Source organism: Thalassophryne amazonica, chromosome 3, assembly GCF_902500255.1.
Source record: "Thalassophryne amazonica chromosome 3, fThaAma1.1, whole genome shotgun sequence".
In the NCBI taxonomy this organism is placed as follows: Eukaryota; Metazoa; Chordata; class Actinopteri; order Batrachoidiformes; family Batrachoididae; genus Thalassophryne; species Thalassophryne amazonica.
In genome coordinates, this window is record NC_047105.1 from 131522169 (window position 1) to 131541186 (window position 19018).

General features: G+C 40.5%; 1 protein-coding gene across 3 annotated transcripts in view; it reads right to left on the reverse strand.

Moving 5' to 3' along the window:
- Positions 1-17851, reverse strand: part of mitfa (melanocyte inducing transcription factor a) — a 53132-nt gene extending 35281 nt beyond the window's left edge. The window contains exons 1-6 of one of the 3 annotated variants that reach the window (XM_034167453.1): positions 17819-17851; positions 13970-14182; positions 13779-13874; positions 13596-13698; positions 7743-7835; positions 7388-7444 (exon numbers count right to left, since the gene is read on the reverse strand). In XM_034167453.1, the coding sequence (XP_034023344.1) occupies positions 7388-7444; positions 7743-7835; positions 13596-13698; positions 13779-13874; positions 13970-14182; positions 17819-17851 (595 nt within the window). Of the gene's footprint in view, positions 1-7387; positions 7445-7742; positions 7836-13589; positions 13699-13778; positions 13875-13969; positions 14183-17818 lie in introns of all 3 variants that reach the window. The other 2 variants (XM_034167452.1, XM_034167454.1) reach the window with 2 other exon arrangements.
- Positions 17852-19018: the final 1167 nt, after the last annotated feature.

The window sequence follows — 19018 nt, forward strand, 5'->3', positions numbered from 1 at the left end:
CATATACCAACACAGGGCAGAGTAGCTACCTAAACTCTGTGAGTGAGATAGATTATCTCGTCAGTAGTTTTATATCCTCATTGAGGACAACTTTGGATGCTGTAGCTCCTCTGAAAAAGAGAGCCTTAAATCAGACGTGCCTGACTCCATGGTATAACTCACAAACTCGCAGCTTAAAGCAGATAACCCGTAAGTTGGAGAGGAAATGGCGTCTCACTAATTTAGAAGATCTTCACTTAGCCTGGAAAAGAGTCTGTTGCTCTATAAAAAAGCCCTCCGTAAAGCTAGGACATCTTACTACTCATCACTAATTGAAGAAAATAAGAACAACCCCAGGTTTCTTTTCAGCACTGTAGCCAGGCTGACAAAGAGTCAGAGCTCTATTGAGCCGAGCATTCCTTTAACTTTAACTAGTAATGACTTCATGACTTTCTTTGCTAATAAAATTGTAACTATTAGAGAAAAAATTACTCATAACCATCCAAAGACATATCGTTCTCTTTGGCTGCTTTCAGTGATGCCGGTATTTGGTTAGACCCTTTCTCTCTGATTGTTCTGTCTGAGTTATTTTCATTAGTTACTTCCTCCAAACCATCAACATGTCTATTAGACCCCATTCCTACCAGGCTGCTCAAGGAAGCCCTATCGTTAATTAATGCTTCGATCTTAAATATGATCAATCTATCTTTATTAGTTGGCTATGTACCACAGGCTTTTAAGGTGGCAGTAATTAAACCATTACTTAAAAAGCCATCACTTGACCCAGCTATCTTAGCTAATTATAGGCCAATCTCCAACCTTCCTTTTCTCTCAAAAATTCTTGAAAGGGTAGTTGTAAAACAGCTAACTGATCATCTGCAGAGGAATGGTCTATTTGAAGAGTTTCAGTCAGGGTTTAGAATTCATCATAGTACAGAAACAGCATTAGTGAAGGTTATAAATGATTTTCTTATGGCCTCAGACAGTGGACTCATCTCTGTGCTTGTTCTGTTAGACCTCAGTGCTGCTTTTGATACTGTTGACCATAAAATTTTATTACAGAGATTAGAGCATGCCATAGGTATTAAAGGCACTGCGCTGCGGTGGTTTGAATCATATTTATCTAATAAATTACAATTTGTTCATGTAAATGGGGAATCTTCTTCACAGACTAAGGTTAATTATGGAGTTCCACAAGGTTCTGTGCTAGGACCAATTTTATTCACTTTATACATGCTTCCCTTAGGCAGTATTATTAGACAGCATTGCTTAAATTTTCATTGTTACGCAGATGATACCCAGCGTTATCTATCCATGAAGCCAGAGGACACACACCAATTAGCTAAACTGCAGGATTGTCTTACAGACATAAATACATGGATGACCTCTAATTTCCTGCTTTTAAACTCAGATAAAACTGAAGTTATTGTACTTGGCCCCACAAATCTTAGAAATATGGTGTCTAACCAGATCCTTACTCTGGATGGCATTACCCTGACCTCTAGTAATACTGTGAGAAATCTTGGAGTCATTTTTGATCAGGATATGTCATTCAATGCGCATATTAAACAAATATGTAGGACCGCTTTTTTGCATTTGCGCAATATCTCTAAAATTAGAAAGGTCTTGTCTCAGAGTGATGCTGAAAAACTAATTCATGCATTTATTTCCTCTAGGCTGGACTATTGTAATTCCTTATTATCAGGTTGTCCTAAAAGTTCCCTGAAAAGCCTTCAGTTAATTCAAAATGCTGCAGCTAGAGTACTGACAGGGACTAGAAGGAGCGAGCATATTTCACCCATATTGGCTTCTCTTCATTGGCTTCCTGTTAATTCTAGAATAGAATTTAAAATTCTTCTTCTTACTTATAAGGTTTTGAATAATCAGGTCCCATCTTATCTTAGGGACCTCATAGTACCATATCACCCCAATATGATACCTTCGCTCTCAAACTGCAGGCTTACTTGTAGTTCCTAGGGTTTTTTAAGAGTAGAATAGGAGGCAGAGCCTTCAGCTTTCAGGCTCCTCTCCTCTGGAACCAGCTCCCAATTCGGATCAGGGAGACAGACACCCTCTCTACTCAACTGTTTGTTGTGATGTGGCGCTATATAAATAAAATTGATTTGATTTTGATTTTTAAGGCTAATCTTAGAAGTAGAGAGTGTGTCTGTCTCCCTGATCTGAATTGGGAGCTGGTTCCACAGGAGAGGAGCCTGAAAGCTGAAGGCTCTGCCTCCCATTCTACTCTTAAAAAGCCTAGGAACTACAAGTAAAGCCCCGTTTACACATAGATGGTAAACTCTCCCGGAAGCGTCCTGGCAGAGATTTTGCCCCCTCCGGGCCGTTTTAGGGATCAAACGCCGTAGTTAACGCCGGTGCACGGGGGCGTGGTTTGGTTCCGGCTTCATCGGGAATCGTCGAAAAAATTATTCAACATGTCAAATAATTCCGGGAGCGCTCCCGGAGAAGTGGCCTGACGATGGAGATAACGCGAACAACGGCATTTGATACTTTTTAATCGCCGTGTCATCTCGCCCCTTCCTGTAGTGCCGCAGTTTACACCGCCGTAATTGGCGGCCGGCGTTGTATCCAACCAACGGCGTGTAAAACGGCGATAGAGCCCACATCGGCGTCCTCAAAGGCATTTTAACTGGTGACAGAGGCAGACAAAACGGCGGCACTAGCGGACAGTACGCTGTTCTAAACGCCACCTCCCGGTTAACGGTGTTCTAAACAGCCGATAGGCGGCGGTCAGTATAAAAACGCTAGTGCGCTGCATGCAGGTCTCTCACTCGCGGCCAGCTCCAGATATTTTTGCAGAGAACTCCAGTATGCCTCCTAAAATAAAATTGGCAGCGGCAAGGACTTACCAAGAGGTCTGGTTCAGAAGCAGAGAGTAGCCCTGTGGTGGAGATGGAGCAACATGTTGAGGAGGGGAAAAGGAGAGAAAAGAAAAGGCTGAGAGATGAGCTCCCTCCCCCTGCACTGACAGCTGCTTCAGCCTATTATACTCTGGGGGCGGTGCCTATATGCAAAAGTTCCTGGAGTAACGCAGGATTTGCCTGGATAAATCCAGCGGTACACAGGGCATTATCGGTGGCAGCAGAACACCGCCATTCTCACGCGCGTCTTAACCTGCGATTGTAAAGGAAAGAACTGGGTATTAACCCCCGTTGCCTGACGTGTGCCGGATGCTACGGCGTCAAAACTCCGCTTTATTCGGTGGATTTAGCAGCGTTTTATCCGCGTATTTGCAACTAGTACGGCGCTCAAAACGCCGGCGAAATGCTCCGCCCCTTTCCACCGCGAAAACAGCCGGAACTACCGCGAACTTCAGTCTACGTACTACCCGCCGACAAAACCGTCTATGTGTAACCTGGGCTTAAGCCTGCAGTCTGAGAGCGAAGCGCTCTATTGGGGTGATATGGTACTATGAGGTCCCTAAGATAAGATGGGACCTGATTATTCAAAACCTTATAAGTAAGAAGAAGAATTTTAAATTCTATTCTAGAATTAAAAGGAAGCCAATGAAGAGAGGCCAATATGGGTGAGATATGCTCTCTCTTTCTAGTCCCCGTTAGCACTCTAGCTGCAGCATTTTGAATTAACTGAAGGCTTTTCAGGGAACTTTTAGGACAACCTGATAATAATGAATTACAATAGTACAGCCTAGAGGAAATAAATGCATGAATTAGTTTTTCAGCATCACTCTGAGACAAGACCTTTCTAATTTTAGAGATACTGCGTAAAAGCAAAAAAAGCAGTCCTACATATTTGCTTAATATGCGCATTGAAGGACATATCCTGATCAAAAATGACTCCAAGATTTCTCACAGTATTACTAGAGGTCAGGGTAATGCCATCCAGAGTAAGGATCTGGTTAGACACCATGTTTCTAAGATTTGTGGGGCCAAGTACAATAACTTCAGTTTTATCTGAATTTAAAAGCAGGAAATTAGAGGTCATCCATGTCTTTATGTCTGTAAGACAATCCTGCAGTTTAGCTAATTGGTGTGTGTCCTCTGGCTTCATGGATAGATAAAGCTGGGTATCATCTGCGTAACAATGAAAATTTAAGCAATGCTTTCTAATAATACTGCCTAAGGGAAGCATGTATAAAGTGAATAAAATTGGCCCTAGCACAGAACCTTGTGGAATATTATCAGTACTATAAACATAGTACTGATAATATTTACAATAACATATTAAATTTGACAGGTGTCTTGTCTCACACTGCCCCACAGCAACATTAAAATAGTGTAGATTAGTGTTTGTCTGATAGGGTATGTCTTTGATCACCCCGAAACCAGGAAGAGCTGACATTTGCTGTTTAGCATGCTTATGTATTTTGAGTCAAGGATGAACGCTGTGAAAACAGAAAGTTAATAGAACTAATATTTTTGGAGAAATTACCAATTTTAGCTAAGTAGAAAACCATGGATGTTGTGCTCCAATGCACCATGGGAATTCAATGTTTTGAGGTTTTAAATGTTGTGATTGTGGTTCATTCGTTCACAATTTATTGTGTTTTTGTACTTCAATTGGTTTAGTCAGTTTAGTTAAGTCTCATGTTGCTGTTACCATGAGTAAGTTAAGTTTCATGTTGCCAGTTTCGCTGACTGGTCTGCCCTGCCTTCACTGCACAGGCATCATTTCGGAGCACCAGCAGCGTCATTTCTGAGTGTCAGCAGTGAATCACCAATCATCACCTCGTTTCTGCTTAAAACTGCACTCAGTCATCATCTATCTCAGCGACAGATAGCTGAAGCTTTTGTACAACAATCATTACCTCTGCCAAGGAGGTTATGTTTTCGGTCGCGTTTGTCTGTTTTTCAGCAGGATAACTCAAAAAGGTTTGAACGGATTTTGATGAAATTTTGTGGAGTGGTTGGAAATGACAAGAGGAACAAGTGATTAAATTTTAGTGGTGATCTGGATCACGATCCGGATCCAGGAATTTTTTAAAGGATTCTTCACCATTGCGGGATAGGGGGAATTTTGACATTCTAGTTTCTAACTCCACAAAAACAAGGCAGAAAGGCTTGAAAAAAATTAGGGTATAACATAGTCAAATGTTCTATCAAATAACAAAGTTTGGTGATGATCGGATTCGGATTCCGGATCTGGTATAAAATATAGGGAAAATAGAAAATGTGTCAGTGTGAGGTGACAAATGAAGCTAGAGATGCACAACTAACACCAAATTGTAGCTTAATCTGTACTGATTCAGTAAGGTGTCATCAGATTTGATGTAGCTTCAAATGTTATGGAGCTAGATCCAGAAGAAAACCACTATTACCGAAAAATCATTTTTATACAATAACGTTTGAACTAATAAAGACATAAAAGTGATTCCAAGTTCTAGTGGTATGTTTTCATGGTCAAGGATGTCAAATATAAAGGAAAGAAAAGTGTATGTATCATAGTTTTGGTTGTAACACTGAATTGTTGAATAGATCACTGTGCCAAGAGGGAATCTCTTTAGGGTCAGTGACCCTATGGCCTTGTTTAGAGAAGTGTTTCATAAATGTTAAAAAAATTAATATATTTTCAGTTTAGTTGAATAATAAATTGAATTTTGTCTCTTATTTGTTTTTGTCTATAAGCACATGAAATATCAATATCAGTGCTCAGATGACAGTAGCTTCTGGGAAAGGTGCAAGTTGCAATAAACTGTGATGCCAAGCGCTAAGGATACATGCTATCCAGTCAGCAGATGAAACTTGTTTTTAAAACTGAGCAAACATCATTGTTAGACTTTTTTAAATGATTCCACGGTGTGTAGATGTTATGGCGTCAGTTACCCCATGGCGTTGGCGGAGGTTTGCACTCTCTGAGTGCTTCTAGTTTACACATAAATTCAGCATTATTTCATAATAAAAGATGGGGGACTGATCAGAGCTCCACAGCAGCATGTCTGAGTCTGACGTACTGCTACGCCTACGTCATTTCGGAGCATCAGTATTGATTCACCGATTCTCACCTAGTTTCTGCTTAAAACAGCCTAGTTTCTGTTTAAAATTGACTTTAGAATGATTTAAGAGGTTTTACTTTGTCATCTGATGGTTAATAATCACATTATTCCCTTTGATCGCTTTGGGTGTAGAGAGTCAGACTCAGAGAGTCAGTTTCAGACGCATGTACAGTGAAGCCAGGCAGACCAATTTCTAGAGGGGACCGTTCAGTCGGCGACACCAGTACCATGAGTGAAATGAGTATTGCGTTTGATGTCTTCTGCCACCGTCTCTGTTTATTCATGTCTAAAATTAGAAGCACCTGCTTGTGGCAGAATGCAGAAAAGACAAAAACCTCTCTGTTTGTCCCTCCATGCATGTGTGTGTGTGTGTGTGTGACTTCAATCATGGAGAAACTGTGGACAGCTGACATTTGCTGTTTGCTTATGTATTTTGAGTCAAGGATAAACACTGCCAAAAAGGAATGTTGATAAGACTAATATTTTTGGTGAAGCTACAAATATTAGCTAACAACACTGAACAATGGACATTGCAAACAACATTCTGGACTCACACACCATTCCAGCAGGGGGTGGTATATCAAAAGCGTTAGTGTGTGATTTTATTTAGTAAGAACAGTGTAAGTGCATAATATAATTGTAAATATGTTTAAAAATACATGAATGACACAAGAAAGTGAAAACACTTATTTCCATTGTGGTCTATTTAAAAATCAAATGACAAAATAGAAGTAAAAATTAAATAATAATAATAATAATGATGATAATAATAATAGTGTGTATATGATAACAACAACCTAAACAATTTATGAATACATTAAGACAGTAAATTAACATTAACAATTATGTAATTAACGTGAAATAAAAGTGTTGAGTTCCTCTTCCAAAAAATTGTTGATGTCTAAGCTTGTAAAAACATTCTGGACTCACACGCCATTCCAACTCATTATACAAACTAATTTTTGACATCCTTGAAAAATATCAGCTACCTATTTTATAAACACTACCCAATCCTGAGCCCATGGGCAACACGCTAGTTACTTTTGTAATGCTGTAGCTCAGTTACTAACTCAATTACTTTTTGGGAGAAGCAACTATTAAGTATTTCTAATGACAAAATATGGCAATCAGGTAATGTGAAGACTTTGCGTCTATCTGTCTGTGCTCAGCATAAGTCCTGTCTTATTACTGCCAGGGTCTTCGAATTCACAAGGAACATTTTTGGGACACAGACTTTGGACGAGTTCAAATATGGCTAACATTGACCTATTTTTATAGGTCAAAATGTCACATTATGTTTCCTATTGTTATGCTCATACAGCCGAGGGTATTTTAGCATTACCTTATATTTAAAGTAATGTGCCCAACTCTGCAATGAATAATGATAACCGATAAATAATAAAAATAATGACTTCGAGATTTTTCTGGACTCACTTAAGTTGTGGTTGTCCTTCTTTAGCCTCTCTTTGGCCAAAGCACGAACCTCAGCTTCTGTGGAGAAAAGACACAAAAATGACACCGTTTTAAACAGGTCATAAATCTGGAATATAAATTAACTTATGCATTAATGTATATTTATTTAATTACGAATCACATTGTCATGTTTCTCATGTATTGCTCCATAACGGTAATCGATAAGAAAAAAATGTCAGCAACAGCAACAATACACTTTTAATGATTGCAGTTACATGATATTGTGTGCGATTTAGCCATACACAACATACTTTAAATGCAGTTTATGAACAGATTTCACAGACAGCAACATGTCTCTTTCCTTTACTTTGCTTACCTACTGGAAAGCCCGATGGCCTTTGATAGTTTTCATACCGGCCACAGGATCCAGGGTTGACTGGTACTTCCTTCATGTCAGGAGCCGCAGTAACTATTTGGCACATAATTCAATTAATGGTGTCTTGTGCATTTCCAAATTGCACACAATACTGAAAGTCTCTTATTTGCTATATTTAGATGCAAATATTCTTAATATGTTTATTTATAGGGATGCTAAGGCACAAAAAAAAACAATCATATACATTGTTAAACCACAGCCCTGCATATTTTCCATCATCCATTGCTGTACCATGACAACTTACCTCAATCATGATAAACAAGCAGTACTACACTTTTCAACTGTATCTGTTTAATGAACTGCATGAGTGCAGTTGCAGTGGTGGCCAAGAGGTTAGGGCACTTGATTTCAGTGCAGAAGGTTCCTTGTTCAAACCCCACCCCTGCCACATGTCTCCATGTAATGTGTTGTTGTGTCAGGAAGGGCATCTGGCGTAAAACTTGGGCCAATTCAACATGCAGATCCACCTCAGATTTGCTGTGGCGACTACGAGCGCAAACAAGGGAGCTGCCAAAGGGACCTACTACGAGTGCAGTTCACAGCTGGCATACTTTAAAGGTACAGCATACACTGTCTTATGCTATGAAACAGCCATTGGGGGTGCAGAAGCCAGTGCATTCTGAGAACCAGCCCCAAGCCCAGAAAATTGAGAAGGGTGTCATTATTACCAAGGGGATTTAGTGTAAATGTGTCTAAAACAAACATCGAGTTTCAATACAGGATTGGTGTTTTGGTGTGTTCTCTGTGTCCTGTTGTTTGTTTTCTCTGTGTCCATCCCCTGTTTGTGTCTGTGGTTTTTTGCCTGTGTCCTTGTCATTTGGTTGTCCCTCCCTTGCATTAGATCCCTGCCAGTTTGTCCTTATCCTCTGCCACCCCCTTGTGACTGTTCCCAGTGTTGTTTGAGTTCCTGGGAGTTTTTGTTTCTGTATCTCTACTGGTCTTCTAGCTCTAGCCTTGTGGACTGTGTTGATGCTGTCTCGGGTCCCTATGGGTTTTATGTCTGTGTGCTGTTTTTGACATAATTTGTCTTTGGTGTTTCTTTGGTTGTTCTGCAGTTTAGTGTCCAAATTGTTATAGTCTGGTTTTACTGTTTCATTACTGTGATTATATTATTTTGGTTGTGTTTCTATATTTGTGGTAGTTAGTTTCTTCCTGTGTCTCTCCCCAGCTGTTGTCTAATTATAATTTCCCACACCTATCATTTGTTTGTTCTTTAGTTCCTGTGTGTTTTTAAGTCCTCACCTTTCCCTTGTTTAGTTGCCATAGGTATTAAAGGCACTGCGCTGCAGTGGTTTGAATCATATTTATCTAATAGACTGCAATTTATTCATGTAAATGGGGAATCTTCTTCACAGACTAAGGTTAATTATGGAGTTCCACAAGGTTCTGTGCTAGGACCAATTTTATTCACTTTATACATGTTTCCCTTAGGCAGTATTATTAGACAGCATTGCTTAAATTTTCATTGTTACGCAGATGATACCCAGCTTTATCTATCCATGAAGCCAGAGGACACACACCAATTAGCTAAACTGCAGGATTGTCTTACAGACATAAAGACATGGATGACCTCTAATTTCCTGCTTTTAAACTCAGATAAAACTGAAGTTATTGTACTTGGCCCCACAAATCTTAGAAACATGGTGGTCTAACCAGATCCTTACTCTGGATGGCATTACCCTGACCTCTAGTAATACTGTGAGAATCTTGGAGTCATTTTTGATCAGGATATGTCCATTCAATGCGCATATTAAACAAATATGTAGGACTGCTTTTTTGCATTTGCGCAATATCTCTAAAATTAGAAAGGTCTTGTCTCAGAGTGATGCTGAAAAACTAATCATGCATTTATTTCCTCTAGGCTGGACTATTGTAATTCATTATTATCAGGTTGTCCTAAAAGTTCCCTGAAAAGCCTTCAGTTAATTCAAAATGCTGCAGCTAGAGTACAGACAGGGTCTAGAAGGAGAAAGCATATCTCACCCATATTGGCCTCTCTTCATTGGCTTCCTGTTAATTCTAGAATAGAATTTAAAATTCTTCTTCTTACTTATAAGGTTTTGAATAATCAGGTCCCATCTTATCTTAGGGACCTCATAGTACCATATCACCCCAATAGAGCGCTTCGCTCTCAGACTGCAGGGTTACTTGTAGTTCCTAGGGTTTGTAAGAGTAGAATGGGAGGCAGAGCCTTCAGCTTTCAGGCTCCTCTCCTCTGGAACCAGCTCCCAATTCAGATCAGGGAGACAGACACCCTCTCTACTTTTAAGATTAGGCTTAAAACTTTCCTTTTTGCTAAAGCTTATAGTTAGGGCTGGATCAGGTGACCCTGAACCATCCCTTAGTTATGCTGCTATAGACTTAGACTGCTGGGGGGTTCCCGTGATGCACTGAGTGTTTCTTTCTCTTTTTGCTCTGTATGCACCACTCTGCATTTAATCATTAGTGATTGATCTCTGCTCTCTTCCACAGCATGTCTTTTTCCTGGTTCTCTCCCTCAGCCCCAACCAGTCCCAGCAGAAGACTGCCCCTCCCTGAGCCTGGTTCTGCTGGAGGTTTCTTCCTGTTAAAAGGGAGTTTTTCCTTCCCACTGTCGCCAAGTGCTTGCTCACAGGGGGTCGTTTTGACCGTTGGGGTTTTTCCATAATTATTGTATGGCCTTGCCTTACAATATAAAGCGCCTTGGGGCAACTGTTTGTTGTGATTTGGCGCTATATAAATAAAGTTGATTTGATTTGATTTAGTTGCTGGTTTCTTCTTTGGTTGTGCATGTTCGCTCTGTGAGTATAACGTTCATTTGTCTCACCTCCTGGATTTTGCCATGTCCCATTTAGTAGTTTTAGTCATTTTCTTTATTATTTATTTATTTATTTACTCCTGTGTGTATCTACATATTAGATTTTGCTTGGTTTCATGACTCTTATTTTCCCGCAGTTGAACATACATTGATTTTGGACTGTTTTTCTCGTGTTTGGATTTTTGTACCCACATGTTTATTGGACTGTTGTTCTAACAGGTTTTGTCATTAAATCACCTTTTCATCATATCAGTTGTTGGTTGGTGCCTGCACACTGAATTCAGCAAAACGCAACAATTGGTCGAGTCTCAGGAAGAAAACCCAACTTGAAAGCGGGCTGCTATGTGCATTGTTAGTCTATATTTGATCTGTTTCAATTAAAGTACAAAATTCCATTTTAATTTGTAAGACTTCTAATAAAATATTTCTGTAACTTGGCTTGTACTGATTGTTTGAACCCTCTCTCCTCATCTTCTCCAAAGCTATTGAACATATTCACACCAAATTTGCCAGTCATACTGTATGTATTTTTTAACCTCAGCTTATTGCTGGGGGTAAAAAAATACATGATGGGGTAGACGGGCATATTGGTAATTTGGTCTCTATAGTAACAATGGGCCCAGAGAAGGCGGCAGTGTTTATGTTGTTGATGTATGGGTGCTGTTGATGTATAGGTTTCACTTTGCATGGTAGAGTTTTAATTTGCACTTGTCGATGTCGTGACGAACTGTGTTAACTGACAATGGTTTTCTGAAGTGTCCAAGCCCATGTGGTAAGATCCTTTACACAATGATGTCGGTTTTTAATGCAGTGCCACCTGAGGGATCGAAGGTCATGGGCATTCAGTGTTGGTTTTTGGCCTTGCCTCTTACGTTTAGAAAGTTCTCCACATTCTATGAATCTTCTAATTATATTATGGACTGTAGATGATGGAATCCCTAAATACCTTGCAATTGAACATTGAGAAACATTGTTCTTAACCTGTTGGACTATTTTTCACACAATTGTTCACAAAGTGTTGATCCTCACCCCATCTTTGCCTGTGAACAGCTGAGCCTTTTAGGGATGCTCCTTTTATACCCAATCATGACACTCACAATTAGTGTCCTCAGTTTCCAAATGCTTATTGAGTGTTGTTAGAAGGAAAGGTGATATAACACAGTGGTAAACATACCACTGTCCCAGGTTTTTTTTTAACGAGTTGCAGGCATACATTTCAAAATGAGCGAATATTTGCACAAAAACAATCAGTTTGAACATTAAATATCTTGTCCTTGTGGTGTATTCATTTGAATGTAGGTTGAAGAGGATTTGAAAATCATTGTATTCTATTTTTATTTACATTTCACACAATGTCCCAACTTCATTGGAATTGGGGCTGTATGTGTGTGTGTGCGTGTGTGTTTGTGTATAGATCTCAAGCTCTCAAGTTGTTTTTGCAGATGATGTGGTCCTATTGGCTTCATCGGCCGGTGACCTCCAACACTCACTGGATCAGTTTGCAGCCGAGTGTGAAGCGGCTGGGATGAGGATCAGCACCTATAAATCTGAGGCCATGGTTCTCAGCAGGAAACTGAGGAATTGCCTACTCCGGGTAGGGAATACAGCCTTGTCCCAAGTGAAGGAGTTCAAGTACCTCGGGGTCTTGTTCACGAGTGAGGGGACAATGGAGCATGAGATTGGCTGGAGAATCGGTGTAACAGGGGCGGTGTTGCAGTCACTCTACCGTACTGTTGTGTTGAAAAGGGAGCTGACCCAAAAGGCGAAGCTCTCGATCTACTGGTCGATCTTTGTTCCTACACTCACCTATGGTCAAGAGTGTTGGGTCATGACCGAAAGAACTAGATTGCGGGTACAAGTGGCCGAAATGGGCTTCCACAGGATGGTGGCTGGTGTCTCCCTTAGAGACAGGGTGAGAAATTCGGTCATCCGTGGGGAGCTCGGAGTAGAGTCGCTGCTCCTTTGCATTGAAAGGAGCCAGCTGAGGTGGTTCGGGCATCTGGTAAGGATGCCTCCTGGGCGCCTCCCAAGGGAGGTGTTCCAGGCACATCCATCTGGGAGGAGACCCCGGGGAAGACCCAGGACTAGGTGGAGAGATTATATCTCCACACTGGCCTGAGAACGCCTCGGGATCCCCCAGTAATAGGTGGTCACTGTGGCAGGGGAAAGGGAAGTCTGGGGTCCCCTGCTGGAGCTGTTGCCTCCACAACTTGAACCCGGCAGAAGCAGTTGAAGATGAGTGAGGAGTATATATCTGAGTGTGTGTTCTTTTGGTCATTACCCAAAGTTCATAACTATAGGTGAGGATAGGCACATATAAATCAACTGGTAAATCAGGAGTCTAGCCTTCTGCTTTAGCTCTTTCTTTGCCATGACAGTCCAGTGCAGCATCTGCAGAACCTCAGATGCAGCCTCAGTCTGTCTGTTGATCTCACGCTTCATCTTAGCCCCACTCGTGAATAAGGCTCTGAGATACTTCAACTCCTCTACTTAGGGCAAAAACTCTCCACTGACCCAGAGGGGACAATCCAGTCTTTTACACCTAATACTGTATGTTGTCATACATTCCAGGAACCCTCTACTGGAGAACTGATCACATATGGTGGATAGGAAATGCAGAATGGCTTACAATTTTCAGTGCAGTACTGGAAATTTCTTTAGTTTCTAATGTTGTGCCCAACTGCATAGTGTCAGGGTATTTTATCACATAACTATTCCATAGTTTTCATACTGGTATGGAAGGTACACTGGAATCTCTTTCAGGGGAATCCATCAAAACATGTCTTCTTTATTGTAATAATTAAATGCAATAAAATACAGAACGACTAAGTATAACAACACTGAAATATTTATTTACTACATCTGAATAAGGTTTTGCTAGCTGTTTGTTGAGGCCTCTCAGTATATTCTACCTCAGGCCCCCGTTACTCATATAAATTACTGACAGAGCATCTTTCTGAGCTCTGCATGTGAAGAGATTGTTCTCAGACATTTACCTGTGTATTCCCTTTTGATGTTGGGTGGGCAGGAGTTGGTGATTGGGATGCCTGGCAGTGTAAGTCCTTGATTGTTGTACATGTCCAGAAGGTTTCCGGAGAGCTGCAAAGTGTGAAACCAAAACAAAAGGTCAACCTAACGTACATCTAAAAGGAACAACTGTGTGTATTGTCAATAGTTACTGTGTTGTTGATCTGGAGTGTTGGGTCCATAAGTCCAAGAACATCTTCACTATATGTGGACTCCATGCTAATGATGTCATCAATGACATCATCCATCTGTTTGAGAAACAAATTTCTCAAGTTTCTTGTTTGTCAGCATTGTTGGGTGGATTGATCTCTGAACATGGTTGGCTTTCACGTGCCTGCTGTACCTCTTTTTCACAGTTGGCGCTGAGGGTAAGAAGTGCCATGGGACTGTTTGGGGTACAGCTGCCCGGCCCAGGTGCCATACTGTGCTCAGCTGGCTGGCTGGTGCACTGGGTGCCAGCTTTGCCCCCCAGGGTGTTGGACAGGTACTGCCGTACATGCTGCCTCTGAGCCTGCTGGACGTGGTACTTGGTGGGATTCTCCAGGTGGGACTGCACCTACATGAGAAAGATGTCAAAGCATCACCATGAAGGGTTTATGGTGTCATAGTATGTTTTTTGTTTAAGAAGAACATGGTTTTTGAAAAACAGTCAAAAAATGTATAATAATCCTGGTGACAAGCAAACAAACAGATAAATGTCCAGTGGAAGTACAACCCCAATTCCAATGAAGTTGGAACGTTGTGTGAAATGTAAATAAAAACAGAATACGATTTGCAAATCCTCTTCAACCTATATTTAATTGAATAGAGAGCGAGAGATACTTTATTGATCTCACAGTGGTGAAATTATAAAAATACACCACAAAGACAAGATATTTAATGTTCAAACTGATAAACTTTATTGTTTTTGTGCAAATATTTGCTCATTTTGAAATGGATGCCTGCAACACGTTTCAAAAAGTTGGGACATTGGCAACAAAAGACTGGGAAAGTTGATGAATGCTCAAATAACACCTTTTTGAAACATTCCACAGGTGAACAGGTTAATTGGAAACAGGTAAGTGTCATCTACAGTCCATAATATAATCAGAAGATTTAGACATTACCAATATGATCAAAATGTGCATTTTCTAGAAGAAGAACAGACGGCCTTGAACTGGTTACGGTATGGACATAAACAGGTTATCATAGAGACCATAACAAAGTCATAGATCACGTGAGGATTTCCCCAGACTTGTGGATTGATACTGGGAAGCAGACAGTGACAGCCAATCAGAGTAGAGATACATGGTGAGGTCTGCTGGTCTCTCGCTGGCTGCTAATCCAACATGGTGGAAAACACTTCGGTGCATTTCTGTGCAAATCTGACATGTTTCTCATATATTATGTAAAAGCTAGTGTGAAGTAAATACTTCTAAATCTAAAAACACCTCTGAAGTGATTTATGACATCTCACAGATGTCAGCGTGCACGCTATGTGTGTGCGCATCACCCACCGTCAAAGGTAAGGTCAGGTCCAGAGCCGGCCCAAGGCATACGCCAACTACGCGGTCGCTTAGTGCCTCCACGCCACCAGGGGGCCACGAGAGCACCGAGACGTTGTGATAAAAAGTAAATATATACATGAAATTAAAATAATATTGAATAATTTTAACGAAATTGTATTACAAACCCGAAAAAAATAAATTCATTTTGACAAAATACCAATACTAGGTTAATTGATGCCTCCTGTTGGCTGCTGCCACCGTTGGGCAAATTTAGATGCACCGCTTGGTTCAGGTGGTCGATGACTAATCGTGAGGAAAGAAGTGAGTGCAAGTCATGTCTCAGAAAAGAAATGATCCCTCTGGAGCGGAGAAAAGAAAAAAGAAGAAGTTGGAAGACGAGAAAAAGCAAGACAAAGGTAGGTTTGCAATATTACAATTTTTGTTGTCATTATTTGCGAAATGCTCTGTTCGTTTAGTGTAAAGTGCTTTAGGTGTCTTAAAGTCAGAGGCGATTGTTCTAAGACTGCAGGGGAAGCTAAAATGTCAAAAAATAAGTGATCAAATATATACTGTTGTGTGTACATGTCATTGACTAAATATGCGCTACAACGCGCTCAACTTTTGTTCAGAATCAGCTTCTTATCACTTGTAACGATGCGGCTTTCCTCTCACTCAAACCCGCAGCTTCACAGCGCTTTAAACAGTGTGGAACTGAGAGTCCACAGACTTCAATAGCGACACAAAGCATGCAGCGAAACGAGACGAGTCATTGGATAAATGCTGGGCTTTGTCCCGCCCATCGGACGCTCAGCGTGTCTGGGGACCTATGGGGCAGTGGGCTGGCCTCGGCTGGCCCGGACGCTCAGCTTCTGCATGATGATTGGATGATCTGTCTCTGTCAGAGGCTGAATCCCTTTTTGATTGACAGCGAAATGAGCAAATCAGCGATCTTTTGATGTAAACATCCGTGGGAGCATTTTCATTCTGTTCTGAGTTGAACCGGAGACTTTCCTAATCCTTTTAGCGGCATATTCTTTGTTAAAAACGACTAGCGACAAATCGAGCTTCTATTTCTGGTGTTTTTTTTTTTTTTTTTGGAACTTCTTGTATTTGGAGACTGACTTCTATCACTCTTTCTGACTTCTATCGCAGTTTCTAACCCTACCGAGCAGCGGGTGCTGCTGAGCTCCTCCACCGTCACAAAGCACTCAGCACATAATAGCAGACAATTTGAACGTTGTGGACCAGATTTTGGCGAAGCCATTTGATAGTCTTCTTTACGAAGAAAAACTTAACAGCAGGGCAGATCAACTCCTCAGATTAATTTGGTGCAAAAGGTGGGGAAAAGTAGCTCAGCTCTCAATGGTTTGCTGGCCAAAGTTAAAGTGTTTGTGCATTGCTATGCCCACACATTGCTGTTATGTTGTGGATTTCTATGTTCATTTTGGAGATTATTGAAGTATTGAAGAAGTATTGTATTTATTATTTAAGTATTTAATTTTGATTACAACTTTATTTTTCTGTAAGATCATGTGAATGTCATTTGATTCTATTTTGTATTTGGATATTGAACATTTTGCACACCATTGCACATCTGAAAGAAATTAAACTATTTAACGTGTTTACTATAAATGCAGTCTCCTGCCTGCTGATGTTACTTTCAAATAGTTAAATTAATGAGCCATACTTATATAAAACGTTTTCCGTGATGTGATTTTTGACTGGGGTGTCGCAGACGCTAACGTGGCATGTGGTTCGACAGCTGTATCCGTGGAAGTGCTGTAGCGATCCTGTGCTCAATCGATGCACATCACCCAGCATGAATGTGTTACAAGTAAACCAGCAAACACAAACACCTGAATCAGTTTTAAATTCTGTATTTTTTTTTTATTTTGAACACTCTTCCAGCTGTATTGTTACACACAATTTAAAAAATGGATCAAACTGTTCTACTGTGTTGCAGTGATGTACTACATTATATTTCTATTGTAAATCAACAGAACAGAAAATACCTCATTCATTAATTTTCTGAACCCGCTTAGTCCTGTTAAGGAGGTGTTGGATCATATCCCAGTGGTAACTGGACAAAAGGTGGTGTGCACTCTGGACACGTTATCGCACAGCTGATATATAGAAACTCAGCGACACTCCTGCCCACAAATACGGTTCATTTAGAGTCATCAATTCACCAAACGTGCATGTCTTTGGAAGTGAGAAGAAGCCGGAGCAGGCAGACGGAAGCCACGCAAACACAAGGAGAACATGCAAACAACTCCACACAGAATTTTGCCAAACTAAAGGGCCAAACTCTCAAACATACATACATAACTATAAATAAATGACATTATTATTATTATTATAGAACAATAAAAGAAAAAGTGAATTTAATTTTTAAAAACTGGAAGTAACTGAAATTCAGATGAAATGTTTGTGGAATGCACATCATGATGATGTTCTTAATGGTTGCTGATTCCATTCATCAGTAAATCATTTCAGCTCTAACATGTAGCTTTGTCACATGCGAGTTGAGTCGCGAGCAACAATATAAAATTTGCAGTTTCTGAACTTTTCTCTGTAATTGCACTGTTTTCCACAAGTGGTATTCCAATATGACCTGTTTATCAAGAAATATTATTTCAGCATCAAGAAATAAATGACAGTTCAAAATGTTACAATAGCAATAAAAACACGCCGGTGCGTCTCACCTGATAATGGCTGTATTCAAGCATCTCCAACATCTTATTTGTGCAGTACATACATAATCTACATGGAGAATGCAATCCCCTCTTGTTGTTGCCCCACTATGTAAAGATGAAATGAAGACTTGCAGAAGTGAGTGCAGTGGCCAGTCTGTGTTAATTTATGAAGTACTCTAAGCTGATTAGTTATGCAGGTTATGATGTGGAGGAGAACAAAGACTCATCCTCCCACTGGCCAGTGGTTCCAGATAAAGTGGAATTTATGCCTTTAAAGGAATCATTTGACATCACCCACTTCATCTCACAAACAACTCTTTCTATTAGTTGACCAATCATCTGCAAAGTGAAGTTTGCTTAAGGCCAAGGAATGTTTAATCTTTAGTTCTGCTCATCTGGGATAAAACTCTATTTGTTCTAAGGACCATGAACACAATTGTCGTCAGTGTCTGACTACAAACTTGCCATACAAAAATCAAAATGTATGGTGCATTTACCAACTCCGCCCATTTGGACTCATATTTTCAAGGGTTAACTTTTTTCCCATCACTCGTTATACAGTCACATGTTCAATACTTGTTGTCGTGAGCTGAATCTTAATGTTTGAGGGTTAAAAGAAACCAAACATGCTCCATACAGAACCGTACCAGTGAGTTGATGACATATTTAAATGAAGTTTTATTTTAGAAGCACAGTCCATAGTCACAGGGTCTGCAGTGAATGTCTTTTAATAATTTTGTGGCCAAAGGTGTGTGGTGATTGGACGCACAGAGGCACGATGATCTGATAAAGCAGTGTAACATGCACAGAAAATAATGATGAGGGGAAAATCCAGGGCTCTCATTCATCAGGTCTGTGTATGAACAGAAATGTGCATAAACATTTCAATGAAAAGTAGAATAGAATAGAGCCTTTATTGTCATTGCACATATACATACAACTAAATTTGTCCTCTGCATTTACCCATCATAATTACAGTTAGACACAATAGAACCACTAGGAGCAGTGGGCAGCCACAGTCCAGCACCCAGGGACCAACTCCAAATGTACAGACTCTGCCTTGGTCAGGGGCAGAGAAAGAAGCAGACCCTAAAGCATGCTTTTGATTGTGGTAGGAAACCGGAGTGCCCAGAGGAAACACACACAGACACTCAAACAACATTCAAGCAGGAAGCGATCCCACGGCCTTCTTGCTGTGAGGCACCAGTG